The sequence below is a fragment of the Callionymus lyra genome, chromosome 8, assembly GCF_982586985.1.
Source record: "Callionymus lyra chromosome 8, fCalLyr1.hap1.1, whole genome shotgun sequence".
NCBI lineage: Eukaryota > Metazoa > Chordata > Actinopteri > Syngnathiformes > Callionymidae > Callionymus > Callionymus lyra.
The window spans coordinates 8,462,693-8,477,808 of record NC_141825.1 but is presented as its reverse complement, the minus strand read 5'-3'; the positions used below and the strand labels follow the sequence as shown (position 1 = coordinate 8,477,808).

The window sequence follows — 15,116 nt, the reverse complement described above, 5'->3', positions numbered from 1 at the left end:
TAACCGATGAGGTTCATGGATGTGATGAAAGAGGAAATAGAGAGTTTAGGGACGTTCAGGAAAGTTTAAGGTGGATTAAGATTTGTATTATTTATTTGGCATGGACACTTCTGAAAATGTTTGTCTTTTTGGATCAACATTGACTATCACTATCTTTTTGTTGTTTTTGGGGCGTCAAGACATTTAAGCTATAGAAATTCAGACTTAAAAATCCCTAAAAACCACACCTTCAGCTAAATTCCATCTCAGAATCTTAAGATACATCCGTTTTCTTCTGTTTTAGAAGCATTTTACTGGGTGAATAATAAGATTGATTTGCAGTGCAGCTGTTAATTCATTTGAATTCCTTCGCCAGCTCGAGTGACAGATCCATTAATTGTAGGAATGCTGATGTGGCATCCAAGTGTCCTTGAGCTAGACCTGTACTTGACATGTGAATGATGGAAATAAAAGAAAACCGGATGTGACAAATCTATCTTCCTCTCCTATAAAAAGCAGGTCTAAGCTGTTGCTAAGAAGGTTTTGTGTAGATCAACTACAGTCAAAAAATAATGTCAGGGGTGGAAAATAAAGTTGCTTTATATAAGAAAAAAAAGTTAGACAAATATGGTCCAGACAGTCGGTTTTGTATAACTCGGCGTTCCCGCATTCATTCTCAAGTATCTACCCAACTGAGCGAAAAACTACTTTATCAGTCCAACAACATCTGGGTTCTGACCCAAAACATTATCGTACATGCAGTCTCTCATTAATTTCTATCAACTGAATTATATATAATATAGCAGGCTTTTATCAATACTATAAATAAACAATGTCACAAATCAACATTAATCAACTTATGTAACCCAAACAAGTTACAACATCTTGTGTTTGATGCGCTTTTCTTGATCCATCTGTTTTTCCTTTTCATCTTATGAACCAAAAGTTACAAATGATTTCAAGATTTTTTTTAGGAAATGTTTATAATAGATGGAACCAAAAAAATTGGCTAATTTTAACTGATTTCCTTCTGGATCCAATAATGATATGAAGGATTGGGCATTAACTTGTTTGGCTACTACCGCTGTCAATAGACTATAAAGATCTTATTAAAGATCAACAGCCTATCAGGGATGAGCTTTCAAAATTGGAAAATAACACCACACTATGATTGGGAAGAAGCTGCTTATCTTAGGTCTGTGCTCTCCTAGTGCCTTTTTAAGTTATAAATACATGTGTTGTAGAGTTAAACAAGTAATATTTTAAACTACGTGAAGTCTTTGATCAGATTTAAATGTGAAAAGTGCACTCGGATAAAAGATTTCTGAATTAAAAGAATGAGACTTTCAGAGTGCATTAAGCTCCGAGGGGTGTTCAGTGACACGACAGCAATGATGGTTCTTCATGTTCCGGGCTAAGATGGCGGCGTACGTAGCAACACGGTCGAAAGCGATATTGATCTGTCGGCACTGGATTGAGTGTCGTTTCAGTTTTCACACTCCTGTGACTGACATGACTCAAGGTGATGCTTCATTACACCTGATTTATTCACACTTGGGTTGTCAGGAGGAGAAAGGCATGAGTCCACTGTTAATATGAATTACAAACGCATTTCGCCAAAGATGAAAACGCACAACCACATTTCTGTTAAACAATATAGAATACAGAGGATAATTTATGATCGAATGCAAATTGTCCACCGTTAGATCCTGACACAATCTTTTTGTAATGTGGCTTCAGTGATCTGAGGAAGATGATTACCATTATCTAGCAGCAGAATTTCCACTACACTGCTTACTCTCGCTTTTTTTTCCACGCGTGTCCTTACCCACACACGAGATAATCAAATCTCAGCCTGATGGGGAAACACTGACCTTCACTGAAGAGCAAATGTTGTGAAGCTTCTTTTATGAACGATGGATGGTACAGATTTAAACCTCAATCTGTCGATCGGGATGTTTCTTGTCATTTATCTCAATGAATATTAGGAAAAACACCAAATAAAACGGTAAATCTGAGCTTGATATCTTTGTTTAATGTTCATTTAAATGAAACTTGTTTTGGATACAGGGACATCCGGCTGGTGGCATAGAGCAGATTTATGGTTAAGCGGAGAGAACAAAAGCTACTTGATTCTTCTGGACGGGGACGATAGCGGCTTTTCTTTAACCATAGTGACGGCAAAACAATGGAAACAAAACTAATCTGGTAATGGAGGCAGGTTTGGGTTAAGGGGATAAGAGTCACACGCTGATTGAAAACAAGAAACGGGTGGAAAGCAAGAGAAGTTGAAGTCACAAGAAAAAGTGAACCAAAGATAAATAAAAAAAAATAAAACATGTTTTATTTTAACTCAAATTGTATATTATGTATGATGTAAAGTGACCAATTCATTAATGCTCTTGATTTTTATACATTTTATTATTATTTCCAACACATATTCCCTCACCTTTTTATCATTTCAGCATGAATATTTATTTATTTACTCATGTTGCCCTTAAAATACATTTCCAGAATGTAAATTTCCACATTTGTTTTCTTTATATTTGCATGATAACTTCTTTGTTTATGTCAGTTTTCAAACAGGATAAATCCATAACTCTTGTATATGAACATGTCACTCGAGCTATCTAACAGTCTATTATCTGTGTTTCAGGGTTCCCTGAATCCCCAGAGTCTCCCTCTGCTCTGCGGCCCCTGAAGCCATGGACTAGAGCTCCATCTGGTCAGCACAGTCCGAAAGGTCATCCAATGGCTTCCCAACAACCGTCAGCAAAAACGCAGAAAGTATGTTTCATCTTGTAATTGATAGTGACACATATTGATAGACTAAGAAAGACTAATTGATTATCGAGAGGTTTTCTTTTAAAAGGCAACTAATGTGAAAACCCAACTCTCCTGATTCTGACCCGCTCTAGTAGAAGAACTCACATTTCTCCGATCCTTAAAACTCTTCACTGGCTGCCAGTTTCTTTCAGGATCAATTTTAAAATTCTGGTTCTTACTTTCAGAAATAACCATTACTTACTTACTTACATGTTTCAAATGTTGAAGTCTTCTTCTCCAAGATGCAGTTACTCCCTCACTAAGTTATTACATTATAAAGTTCTGCCCCGTCTGAAATCTCGGTGAACAAGAGGTTATGAGAGTGGAGTCCATTATGACGTAATAATGGTCTTCACTCCTCCTCCAGCCAGCTGTAATGACTCCCCGCTTTGTTTATACAAAGAGTCCCTTGGAGGTGGAGACTTCTGATATGTAGTGATGGACCTTGATTCTTGACCTATCAAAACAGAGTGGGTGTGGTTATGGTAAACAAGATTTAATCTCCAAAAAACAGCATTTTCATTTGGCAGGCCTTAAGCACATTTTCTAATGTGAAAATGTCAATGAAAAGAGTGTTTTGCACAAACATACACATACTGATGAGTACAATAGAAGTGCAACATTTAAGAGACACTTAAATCAACACATTAGAACTTTAATAAAGATCCCTGGGGTACTCTGTCTTTATGGGGCTTTTGAGTTAATTTGAACAATTGGTAAATATGTTGCTTTCTTCCCAAACCCAGGGATTTGATTGGTCACCCAAATTATGTATCAGTTACCATTAGTTTGACAGTGTTCAAAACAGCAAGGGTGAATCTTAACTACTATTTCATTGTAGCTTAGCATTTAGCAAAATATCTCAACAAATAGCGGCTAGTTTAGCAATTTGTATTTCTAAATAAAGTTGCAAGATCTTAATGATACCTTTACCTTAATTAGAAAGTAACAATAACAAGGATGTAGTTGCCAAAGATAGCAAACAAATTACATTTAAAAAATATATATTTTTTGGTTGGTCTTTTAATACTGTTTAGTGTTCTGATGCCCTGTCTAGGTTTGGTTCAGCGTCCAGTGAGAAATATGCTCATCTATTGTTGACTCACAGACCAACCTACCTGGCAGGGGAACATGAAGATCTTGAGTCATAATTGTCCCAACAGAAAAACCAATGAAGTATTCATAATTAAATAACAGGAGAACAAGCGGAACTCCTACCTGACTACTGTATTAGAGTTGCAACTAAACTGTTGCAGTGCATTATAGGACTTCTAAGTGTAACTGTAGGCCGATATTAACCAGTAAAGATAAAGCTCAAGTAAGATAAAACATTTAACATAAATGTGCATGTTTATTTCTGATGGTTGTTCATCCATATCTTCCTTTTTCTCTCTGACAAACCTGTTTTTTTTCCTGGTTTCTCTTCGCACTTCTAAGCTCCGTCTCACAATGCAAATGGCTGACAGTAAGTAGGTCAGCTAAACTACCTCGTAAGTGCTGCTTTGTCTCATTAATAATGCAGATGATAAAGACTAAAGTTGCTGGGTCATGAACAAAGATACTGTAGCGTCTTTTTCTTTAACGTGGAGAGAATTCATCGACTTTTGCATACCGACATTGACAGCTACAGACATGACCCGAGTATATGCGTCACCTTCAGATACGAAAAAAAAAAATACACCGACATCGAGGAACTGCTTTGAAATGTAAAGTTTAGCTGTTCTACTGTCAAGTGAATCAAGCCCGATATGTTCCTCTCAGAGCTGCAGAAGCTGAGCAGTGTTCAAACTTGTCTCACAAAGAGTGTTGGAGCAGCGGACCACATGTAGGTGGATTTTCTTCAGCGACATGCTGCTCCGCTGTCGCCCACACAACTTCAGATGGAATGAAAGCTATGGATGAATTCATTCATTCGCCCGGTCTGAGGGAGTGAAAGCGTGTGTCATACGTGACCTAACAAGATGGTGATTGTTCCTGGCGTTGCTTGAAAACATGTTTCTAGATTATTATTTTAAAGAAGTTGTATAACTGTGTCAAGGGTTGTATTAAAAATGAGTCAATTAGACATTTGTTGTCCAAAACAAATCTGAAATTATCATTCAAATTGGAGGGAATCATTTTTAATAATTATCTTTTTATTCACTTCTATTGGGTTCTAATATTTAAATATATGTGTAAACAACGTCTTAGTCTTTTATCTATTTATGTTTTGGCTTTGGCTTGACCCGTTCCCTTATTATAAACACTTTTTTAAAGTCATTTTAAATTATATTTTTATCCATTCTTATATTCTTGTTTTGCTTATTTATTATTTGTTTGTTTTAATTATTTGTCGACCTTCACCATCTTGATTAACTTGTTTTGACTTAATATAAAGGCACCTTATGGTTTTTGTTCCTGAATGTACAAAATTAATGAATTAATAATATTGTATTTTTTATAAAATACACTATTTTGCAACAATTCTAACCGATCAATATTAACATTTTTGAGTCTTCCACCCAAAGTGTCAAAATTAGCTAACGGTGGAATAATTGAAAATGAAGTGTCAACCTTTGTTCATGTATTCTTTCCAAAAGCACTTTATAAATATAATAAAAAACACATAATAAATATTTCTCATGATATAAATAGTAGTCTTAAAACAACTTTCTTTATTATGGCCTTAAAATATGCTCATACTGCATTTGGTAAATAAAAAAGGAATCTGCACTATAGCAAGAGAAATATTGTTTAGAAAAACATATTATTATTTTCTTTTTTATTGTATATAAAGAGTTTTTTAAAGCATTTGTTTATTGTTACAGACAGTTTTCTTTTAATAATAAAGGCCCATTGGAGTTTTCTTAATTTACAAAGTGACAAATTCCTTTTCAACGAGTTAATGTTGAATTCAGATTTCCACGATTGGAAAATAAAACTAAAAAAAAGAGAAATGTTAATGTCAGATTTTCTGACTCATTGTTTTCTCTCTGTGTTGCAGAGCTTTGACTTTACTGTGATTCACCAAATCCATTTTTAACAGGCACATTAGTCAAGCGTACAGAAAAATTTGCAGGAAAAGAATTACATTTTTGTTACATAATCACTTCCAAAAAAAACAATAAAAGAAGGCATGTTGACACAATTGGCCATTGTGAGTCTTAATTGTCATTACGCTGCCTTTAAAAATACACAATAACGAGATTTAATTAAAAAAACGGTACAAAAACATTGTGAAACGGATCCATTAAGAAGAGAATGATTTTATTCTAAAAAGGCTTTGTATGATACGCCCGTTAGCATCTGTGCTAACTGCTGGCTGGAAGAAAACCGGTTGTTGTCCTGACCATGTGATGCGAACTCTCGCATCTTGAAACGTGAATCACTGTCACCGGTGGATGTGATTTGGCCGCAGCGGAGTGGGAACGTGTGGCGTGGAACGCCGCTCACGCCGATGTGAAATATTTGACCATGACAAATGAGGGGTGAGCCCGAACAAAGGGGTGTTGACGAGAACTATTTCGTTTTTGTTTTTTGCAGATGAGATCGTGAAGGCTGGCGTCCACCAAGGCCACCGCTGCACCTTGGGCAGCGCACACGCATGATCACATGACTCTGGACATGGACGCGGTCCTGTCAGACTTTGTTCGGTCCACTGGGGCGGAACCTGGTCTGGCAAGAGACCTGCTGGAAGGTGAGGCGGAGCAATTTTTCTTGGCTAATAGGCATTTGTTAGAACTTTACACTGGAGCTAAAGACCTTTTTATTGTACCTGTGTGTATCTGAACCCTCAGGCCGTCTGCTTAAGTCGCCCTAAAAACTTCTAATATTTGATTAAAGTAGCAGTGATTCAAATTTGAAGTGTACAAGTGGCTGCAAAAGGAGGAAACAAGTGGTTAGGAAATGAAGGCGTGTATGGAAAGAGAGCGCAGGACTGGTTATTTAAAGTCCGGCGTGACTTTTTTATGAGTGTGTGTCCAAGGGGAGAGTTTTGTGTCTATTCAGTTGAACCCACAGTGGGTTTGTGTCCGACCATCACCATGTTGTCCTCAACTGTGTTCACAGAATCTGCGTGTTAAGTCGTCAAGTGATAGTACGTTAATAATGTAGAGAAAAAGACACTTAATACTTTTATTAAAGTATAAAAAAAGGTATATAAAAAAAAAATAAAGATTAAAATAATCTTCCACCATTTGTCTCGGAGGAAGCAATGTCCCAAAATGTTTGAACTTTTGCTGCTTGTATTTCCTCTTTGCCACAAAAACCATAGGGGAATGATCTGTGACACCAGACAAGACACTGCACTCAAAGGGAGAAGGCGAGAAACGGTGCAATGCTCTGTCCTCCACTGGTGTGTACTTTCTTACTTTACCTCGAAGAGAAGAGACGACCGGAAGATACTCTTAGCTTAGCTGTGATAGTTTGTTGATCAGGGCTGATTCGAGGAAATGGAAACAGCGATGGTTGCCAGGATGCACTTATGGACGGAGGTATGTTTCCGATTCAGCAGCTACTGATGATTTAATGACTGAAATACTTCATCCTGATTCAGATGGAAAAGTCAGAACTTGAGTTTTCCTATTTGGATCTTAGAGTGAGGTAACATTTCTTTTTTCCCGACCTACTTTATGGATCATTACTTACTTTAAAAATAGTTAGTGTTTTGTTTAGTAGTGATATATGTTATTTTCAAATTTTGGTAAATTTTCTAATCATGTTTTTGTCAGGCATTCTCCCTGTACTGTCTAATAGAAAAAAAATGTGTTGGTTATGTGTGACGTCAAAAGGGGAAGTTACTGGCGTCATCTCATGTGACAATACAGCGAAATAAACAAGGATTTCCATTGACACCATTATTTAATGGTGTATTTAAAAAAAAAAGCATAGTGACATTTTTGAAAAGGAAACATTCTGTTATAATTGAATTATTTTAATAATGTTTAAAATGTTTGCTCTTAAATTAATTGCAAAATAAAAATGACATTTAAAGACAATTATAGACAATATAGGCACCATAAAGTATTATTATATTAATAGAAAAACTGGTCTAATGTGACAAAATTAAATGCCTTTATTACTATTTCTTTAACCTCTATTTTCCACATATATATGACTTTTAAATGTGTGTTTGTGTGTGTGACTATGTTAAATAAATATAAAAAAAACAATAATTTAAAAAACAGAAAAAAGGTGGATACTGGCACGTCTAGAGTTTAGATAAAATATAAACATCAAATACAATTTTAAACTTTAAAGTAAGACAAACATTCTATAAATCTAAATGTTAAACAACAAGAGAAAAAGCTAATTTTATTTAAAAAAAAAGACATTTTGTCCAGGTCTGCTCTTCCATCAGCTTGTTTTTCTTCAGTATTACAGTTGTCCTCGCTGAGCCTTTAACATGAGTTTCGTGAGAGCTTTTTGTTCATCGATACTTTGCTTTTACTAGACTCGACAGGATGACGGAGACATCCGATGGTCGAAGGCCGTCCATTAGCTGCACTATCTTATAGTGCGGTTGTGCGTTCGTGTGTCTTTTTCCTTGCGTTGTTCAACTGGAATTGATCAGCTTCAGATTCTCGGGCACACACAGACCAGTTTTGTATTGATTGATGAGCAATTTCAAGTCTCTGGTTTCTCAATCAGCGAGTAGACAATGGGGTCGGAAAGTCAGACGCGATAAACAAAAACTTCCTTGTGGTTTCTAACACCGAAAGTGGGTTTGTTAATGGACGCTGCTCAATGTGTTCGATAGAGATTAGTAACCCTCTCGATCCTCTGTTTACTTCCTTCTTATCTGAGGCTGCGTCGTGGTGGCAGCAGTCGAAATAAAGAGGGGCGAAATACTGAGGCTAAAATCGCGAGACTTCCTGACTTGATACCCCACCCCAAGTGACCATAAAACTGTAGGAAAATACTGTATAAAACACATCTAAAATATTTTCCTATACGTAAATGTTGTAAACTGAACCCTGCGACTAGATTCACTTTGAATGAAGCACTAAACACAAGGTTGTCAAACAAATGTGACAAATAAACACCAAGCACATGTTTTATTCCCTAAATGAGACGCTTTCATCTGGTTTATGAGGACTTCAAAGACATTCCATTCCTACGATGTTTTCAAACAACATCGTTTTTACTGAAGGTCTAACTTAGTCGAGTCTTTGGGACATTATTTTTTATCTTATTGGTTACCAAGTTATTTAACTCCAACTCAGTTTTCTTTACATTTTTCTGACTCAATAAACTTCCAAGAGTTTTGTTCTTCCTAGTTGACATACTTTTTTTTAGACTCACAAGATTCTAAAATCAAGTCTATTTTAGGACTTCCAACATGATGTCTATTTTAGGACTCCTCAACCGACCTTAGTCTATTTAAAATGCTTTAGTCAAGAAAAGTATTTTTCACAAATCTACACTTGTTTTGTATTTTCCTGTCTGTTAAGTTTATCCAGTTGTTTTGGATACAATATACTGTATCACATCACCAAGTTCTATTGAGGTTTCTTGGTCTATTTATATGTTTACTTATTGCTTTATTTTAGACTTCTTGGTTTACACCAGCCTACTTAAGAATGTTTAGTTTGTAGATCCTTTTTTTTGTACTTCACAGTTAATGAAGTCACTTTCTGACTCACACTTACTGAATATTTTTTAGACTTTGTGATTCACCACTCATCTATTTCCTCTCATTAGTCAAGTTTTTTTTGAAAATGTTACATACAGTGTGGTTACAACGTATAAATGATTGTTCATTTCCTAGTTTTCAAATTCTTACTTGCGTTTTGAAGTATTTGTTTTAAAGGGGCAAATATTGCTCTGATACTTTGGAGTGTCAAGGAAAACAAGGAGGTTAAAGGTGCTGTTGAGGTTTCATTCCCATACATCCTGTAAGGTCACATGGGAATCTGAGGCAAACTCTCCAACTCAGCAGATTTTTTTTGTTTCCCTCTGGTGGTTTTGTTGACTGTAAACTGCACCCTCAGCACAGTCGAGATGTGCGGGAACAATAATACAAGGTGCGAAGTAACCGTGAGCCGTGATTGTGTCCCGCAGGTAAAAACTGGGACCTCAGTGCTGCTCTGAATGACTACGAGGAGCTCAGGCAGGTCCACACTGCCAACCTGCCGCAGGTCTTCAACGAGGGCCGCTACTACAAGCAGCCAGAGACGCGTGACACGCCCACCCATGTCACCAAGATCGACAAGCCGTGTGCACAGAAGCAGGAGGACAATGCACAAGGTGGCGACGACGAAAAATTCCCCCCTCGAATCTTCTCTCGTCTTCCCACTCATCGGTGTTTTGTTTTTAGAAAAACGTCTGTCCCGGGGAATCTCCCACGCCAGCTCTGCTATCGTCTCCCTGGCACGGCTTCAGGTGGCCAACGAGTGCACCAGCGAGCAGTTTCCTCTGGAGATGCCCATCTACACATTCCAGCTTCCAGACCTCAGTGTTTACAGTGAGGACTTCAGGAGCTTCATAGAGCGGGATCTCATAGAGCAGTCCACCATGATGGCTCTGGAGCAAGCCGGTGAGTTCGTTCAAGTGGTTTTCGAAATCAAACGCAGAACTGGAGGGTTCATACACTAGCTAGCTTCATGGAGACACATGGAAAAGGAAGATCATCAGTGAGGTTCATGTGTGTCATTTTAGGATTTCCTATTGTTCCCTAATAATAATCAGTTTATTTCCCCTCATCACTTTGATTGCTTGGCGCAAAGGTCACTAAAAAAAAAACCTTCCTCCACAAAAATAATGTAACCCAGAAACGATGTTGGGTTTGTTGTGTTTAAAAGATCCTAACTTACATAGCAAACCTCAAACAATTCTGAATTGACAAAAACTAGAAAAGCTAAGACAATCAATAATGAGTGACTGGAAATTGAATCTGAGTCTTGACTTTAGGCCACTTGCAATGTAACTCCAATGAATTCTGGATTCCTGCCTAGTTAACCAAGTTACTGGTTATTAAGTTGTGTTTTATTAAGTCATGTTTCCTGTTTTTTCTTGCTAGTTCAGGTTGCACTAAACCATTAGTATAAACTTCCCTTTGTCCAAAAACCAAAGACAGTAAAAACAGTAAAAATAATATAAAACAGATAAAATACCATCCTTAATCCAAATAAACAATTTAGAGATACCCCAATAAAATCATCTGCGGCCCCTTCTTCAACATGTTCCGATTTGTTTTATTGAAATATAATCAGAGTTTCTTACATTGTTTAACTAACTACCAATGAGAAAAATACAACATTAATCACGAGATTTGCCGGGTCACAGTTGTGGAGGTATTTTTAATTGCTCTGTCGAAAGAAGGAACACGTGACGGCAGTGCAGAGGAATCCAACAAAGTAAATCAGAGCTTGAAGCCCAGAGACATCTGGACGACAACAACTAATTCAAAGCATCTGGGATCCCAAAGGGTTCATCTCCCTGCTGAAGCTTTGAACTTAAGGAGAAACTTGCTAATGAACTTTCAAGTCTCCGCAGAGATATTCCCTCTCTAAGACTGCATCATTGCAATGCAGTTTTCTTCCTTCCGGAATCCAGAGTCAGCTGTTGTTTTACAGAAGTGCACAGTGAATTGCTTACGATGATGCAACCTCTTTTTTGGAACCACATATCAATGTTGACCGTGTTTGCCAGGACCTGTCAAGCGTGCGCAGTTGTTTTAAAAAAAATCTTTAGTTAGTTAAATAAAGAGAAAACACTCTGAGGTAATCCAGACTGAGGGCTAAATATTTCAGTACTTCCTCAGTGTTTACTTTTGTTTAATAAATGATGCCATCAGATCACCACAGCCTTCGAGCACTGAGGTATAACGGCAGGAGAGAAAAGCATTTCAGGACAGTCAAGTTGCTTTAGCTCCCCCCGAGAGACCCTGGTGTTCTAGTGTTTTCATAATATGTATATTAGTTAAAAATCTTTGTAGTTTGTTATCTATATTTATTGATTCCAATTTCAGGCCCTAAAGACTTTCTTCTGAAACTAGAGGATTGTTTTAAGGGTGTATATTATATTAATATTTAATTATTTGTGTCCAATTTTCTATTTGAATAGTCAAATTCTCCCTGAATAAAATGTAAAAGATCTTTATTTAAAGAGACGACAATGCTTAGCTGTGCACTTATCTCAATGTAAAAGCCTCTGAAATAAGACATTATTATGAGACATTGAAAAAAGGGAACTATCTTTGTATCAAGAGTTCTGAACTGGTCTGCCTAAATATAGAATAAAAACATCACTCTGCTGCTTTTCTATCTCTTTATAACTTGTATTGCAAGTTGCAAATTGTGTTTGTGAATTGTAAATGGTTAATGACCACAGTGAATCATACAAACATTATAGAAAAGTACTCATTCATTTGTTATCACCTGCTAATCTCAGTTTAGATAGATAGAAGTGGAGGTGAACCTAGCTTTCTGGGAAACCATGGATTTTAAACAGTGTAGACTATGACCATTATAATAAAGGATTACAAGGAAGACGCAGCTGATTCAATGCGCTTAATTTGAAAGCCCAACGTGAACTTGACAGCTTTATGTTGTGAGCACTGTTGTGTTAAAATGATGAGTTAAGATGACTCGATCTGTTGTCGCTACCATTGTAAGTAGTGATGCTGTAATGAAAGATATACCCGCTGTATGCTGCTTCTGATTGGTTAATATGTCATAGGGCCTTCTGTGATTGGCTAGATTTACATAAAAAGGACCAAAGTTTATTTTAATTTAAAATTAGATATAGATTATTAAATGGTTCAATATAAAAACAAAGAATATTTTATTTAAGGCCAAAATGTAGTTTTTAAATATTCATATTGTATTTTTCTTAGTCTTATCTCTTTTTTATATGATTGAAATGAAAACTGTTACTTTGTTGTTAAAGTCCACGTTAGTTTGTTTAGTTTTAAAAGTCTCTCCGCCTCAATGGAGATGTGACGTAGTTTGAAGCAAACCTTTTAGATCTACTTTTGTTAATCACGTCCACTTTGACCTAAAATTTGAGCTTAGATATATAATCATCTTCCATTTTGGCAGTGTGACGTAGCAAAATACAAAAATACTGGACTCGCCTGGCTCCTCTACGTAGAAGGAAAACAGCAGCAACAAGTACTCATTGGCTCTTGTTCGCCGCTTTTCAGCGCAGCACAGAACTGTGTGCCATGAACTTTGCCTTTTCACTGCGGCCATCAGCATAACAAATAAGGCCCTTACGTACATTAAAACTTTAATGGATGAAAACATTAGCCAGGCTGAGGTAAATTAAGGCAAATAAACGTATCTGCAAACATTGTATTTGGCGACATACAGAGAGACTGCAACCAACAACATGCTAATTGCATGTGTCAACCCAGTTTGTGATGGATTAGGCTTTCAGAGGTGCCTCACCTGCCTCCCTTGACCTCACGTCCCTGGTCAAGGTGAACGACCTCCACTGCATATGTATTTCAGCTTGACCGAGAGATAAGTGACTAATGAAAACTATTCAAGGGACATTTTTATCGTATTGTGGACCTGGTGTGGCCTACAGACCAGGTATTTTACACTGACGTACAGCAGCACAGACATGTAGAGAATTCTAGTTATCAATAAGGATTGTTGTATCTTAAGAAAATCTCACGACTAGATCAAAATGTGAAGATACAATTCTTAACCTTTTTATTCTGAAGATACTTTTGTTTTCCATTTTTGGTTAGTATAATTTCTGATTGGATTTATTTATTAATGTATGATATATGTAAGTTTCTTGTTGTGTTATTAATAGACCGATTGTGTGTGTGTGTGCGTGTGTGTGTGTGTGTGTGTGTGCAGGTCGTCTGAACTGGTGGTCCACCATGTGCACCAGCTGTAAGAAGCTGCTTCCTCTGGCCACCACAGGGGACGGAAACTGCCTTCTCCACGCAGCTTCTTTAGGTGAGCTTTACTGTCACACCTGACGAGCGTGAGTCACTCTTTTTTTGCTAATTTTACCGAGAGCCGCGTCACTTTGCGTGGCTCTCAGGATCCTGAGTCACACGCACTTTTTAAGGACGATTACGTGTCTCTCTCCGGCAGGGATGTGGGGCTTCCATGACCGAGACCTGATGCTGAGGAAATCCCTGTACACCATGATGAAGAGCGGGGCGGAGAGAGACGCGCTGAAGAGGCGGTGGAGGTGGCAGCAAACCCAACAGAACAAAGAGGTTTTTAACACCATCCACTTGTGCTAATAACACTTGAGAAATAATCCAACTGATAGTACGAGACGATTCCACTTAAAAAAAAACTGTTCCTTTTTTTTTTTTATTATCGCTGAAAGAAAAGTGCTTTTCACAATATTTCTGTCTTTGTAGTGTTTGTTGTGGGTGCGGGATCAAGTGTGTACCCACCAGAGTGTCGGTGTGTTCTCTTGCAGTCGGGCCTGGTGTACACCGAGGAGGAGTGGGAGCGAGAGTGGAACGAGCTGCTGAAGTTGGCCTCCAGTGAGCCTCGCACTCACCTCAGCAAAAACGGCAACACCAGCGGAGGGTGAGCGGCGGCGTCGCTCTTTCCTTCTACCTCGATGCAGAAGCTCTGTTTTTCTTGAACAGGAATTGACTTTTTTAGGACATAAATTGTTGCGTTCTTACCTCGAAACGGACAAAACCACTCTGGTAGACCGATGGATAAACACAACGATCACATAAGCTCATCGGCAGTGGTGATTAAATAAAATAAATGCATTAAAACAAAATTTCAATAACAAGGTGATAACTATACATCAAATATGAATCCAAATAACAAGATTTATTTACAAAGAAAATAAAATAATTGTTGTTTTCTTTTCATAGAATGGACAACAATCCATCTATTTTTATATTCAATGTGTATGTTTATATTTAATTTTATTTGTATGTTTAAGAGTTTATTTTTTAGATCTATTACAGACAAGTGTCTGCTTGGGTTTATATTAATGCACAATAATTGAATTATTCAGCTGAAATCCTTGATTTACAATTTTCATTTGAGACTGACTCACACATGACAAGTAGCAGATCATGACATTATCATGAAATGTGATATGTATGTACACAGAAGGAATGTGTTAACATGCTGTTTTTATGTCTGGAGGGGCCTCTTAAAAGTTCGGGAGCCACTGCTCTACAAAGAAGGGCCACAGCTGACATTTTAATCCTCCATGAAAAAGTTTCCTCGCTTAATTCTAACTATTCCGCTTTACTTGAAGAATTCGTACAATTGAACGTGACCTTTTGTCAGGGAGAAGGATCGCTCCAACTACGACTGTTGCCCTTTTCAACTGACGCCTGAAATGAAATCTCTGCCCCATCTACTGGCCACACGCGGTAT

At 37.4% G+C, this 15,116-nt stretch overlaps 1 protein-coding gene across 1 annotated transcript in view; it reads left to right on the top strand.

The window, feature by feature from the left end:
- Positions 1 to 15,116, top strand: part of otud7a (OTU deubiquitinase 7A) — a 47,312-nt gene that overhangs the window by 15,863 nt on the left and 16,333 nt on the right. The window contains exons 2-8 of the mRNA XM_087796979.1: positions 2,636 to 2,766; positions 6,328 to 6,481; positions 9,847 to 10,032; positions 10,103 to 10,321; positions 13,602 to 13,703; positions 13,845 to 13,972; positions 14,185 to 14,297. Coding sequence (XP_087653105.1) covers positions 6,397 to 6,481; positions 9,847 to 10,032; positions 10,103 to 10,321; positions 13,602 to 13,703; positions 13,845 to 13,972; positions 14,185 to 14,297 — 833 coding nt within the window. The 5' untranslated portion in view covers positions 2,636 to 2,766; positions 6,328 to 6,396. The remainder of the gene's footprint in view (positions 1 to 2,635; positions 2,767 to 6,327; positions 6,482 to 9,846; positions 10,033 to 10,102; positions 10,322 to 13,601; positions 13,704 to 13,844; positions 13,973 to 14,184; positions 14,298 to 15,116) is intronic.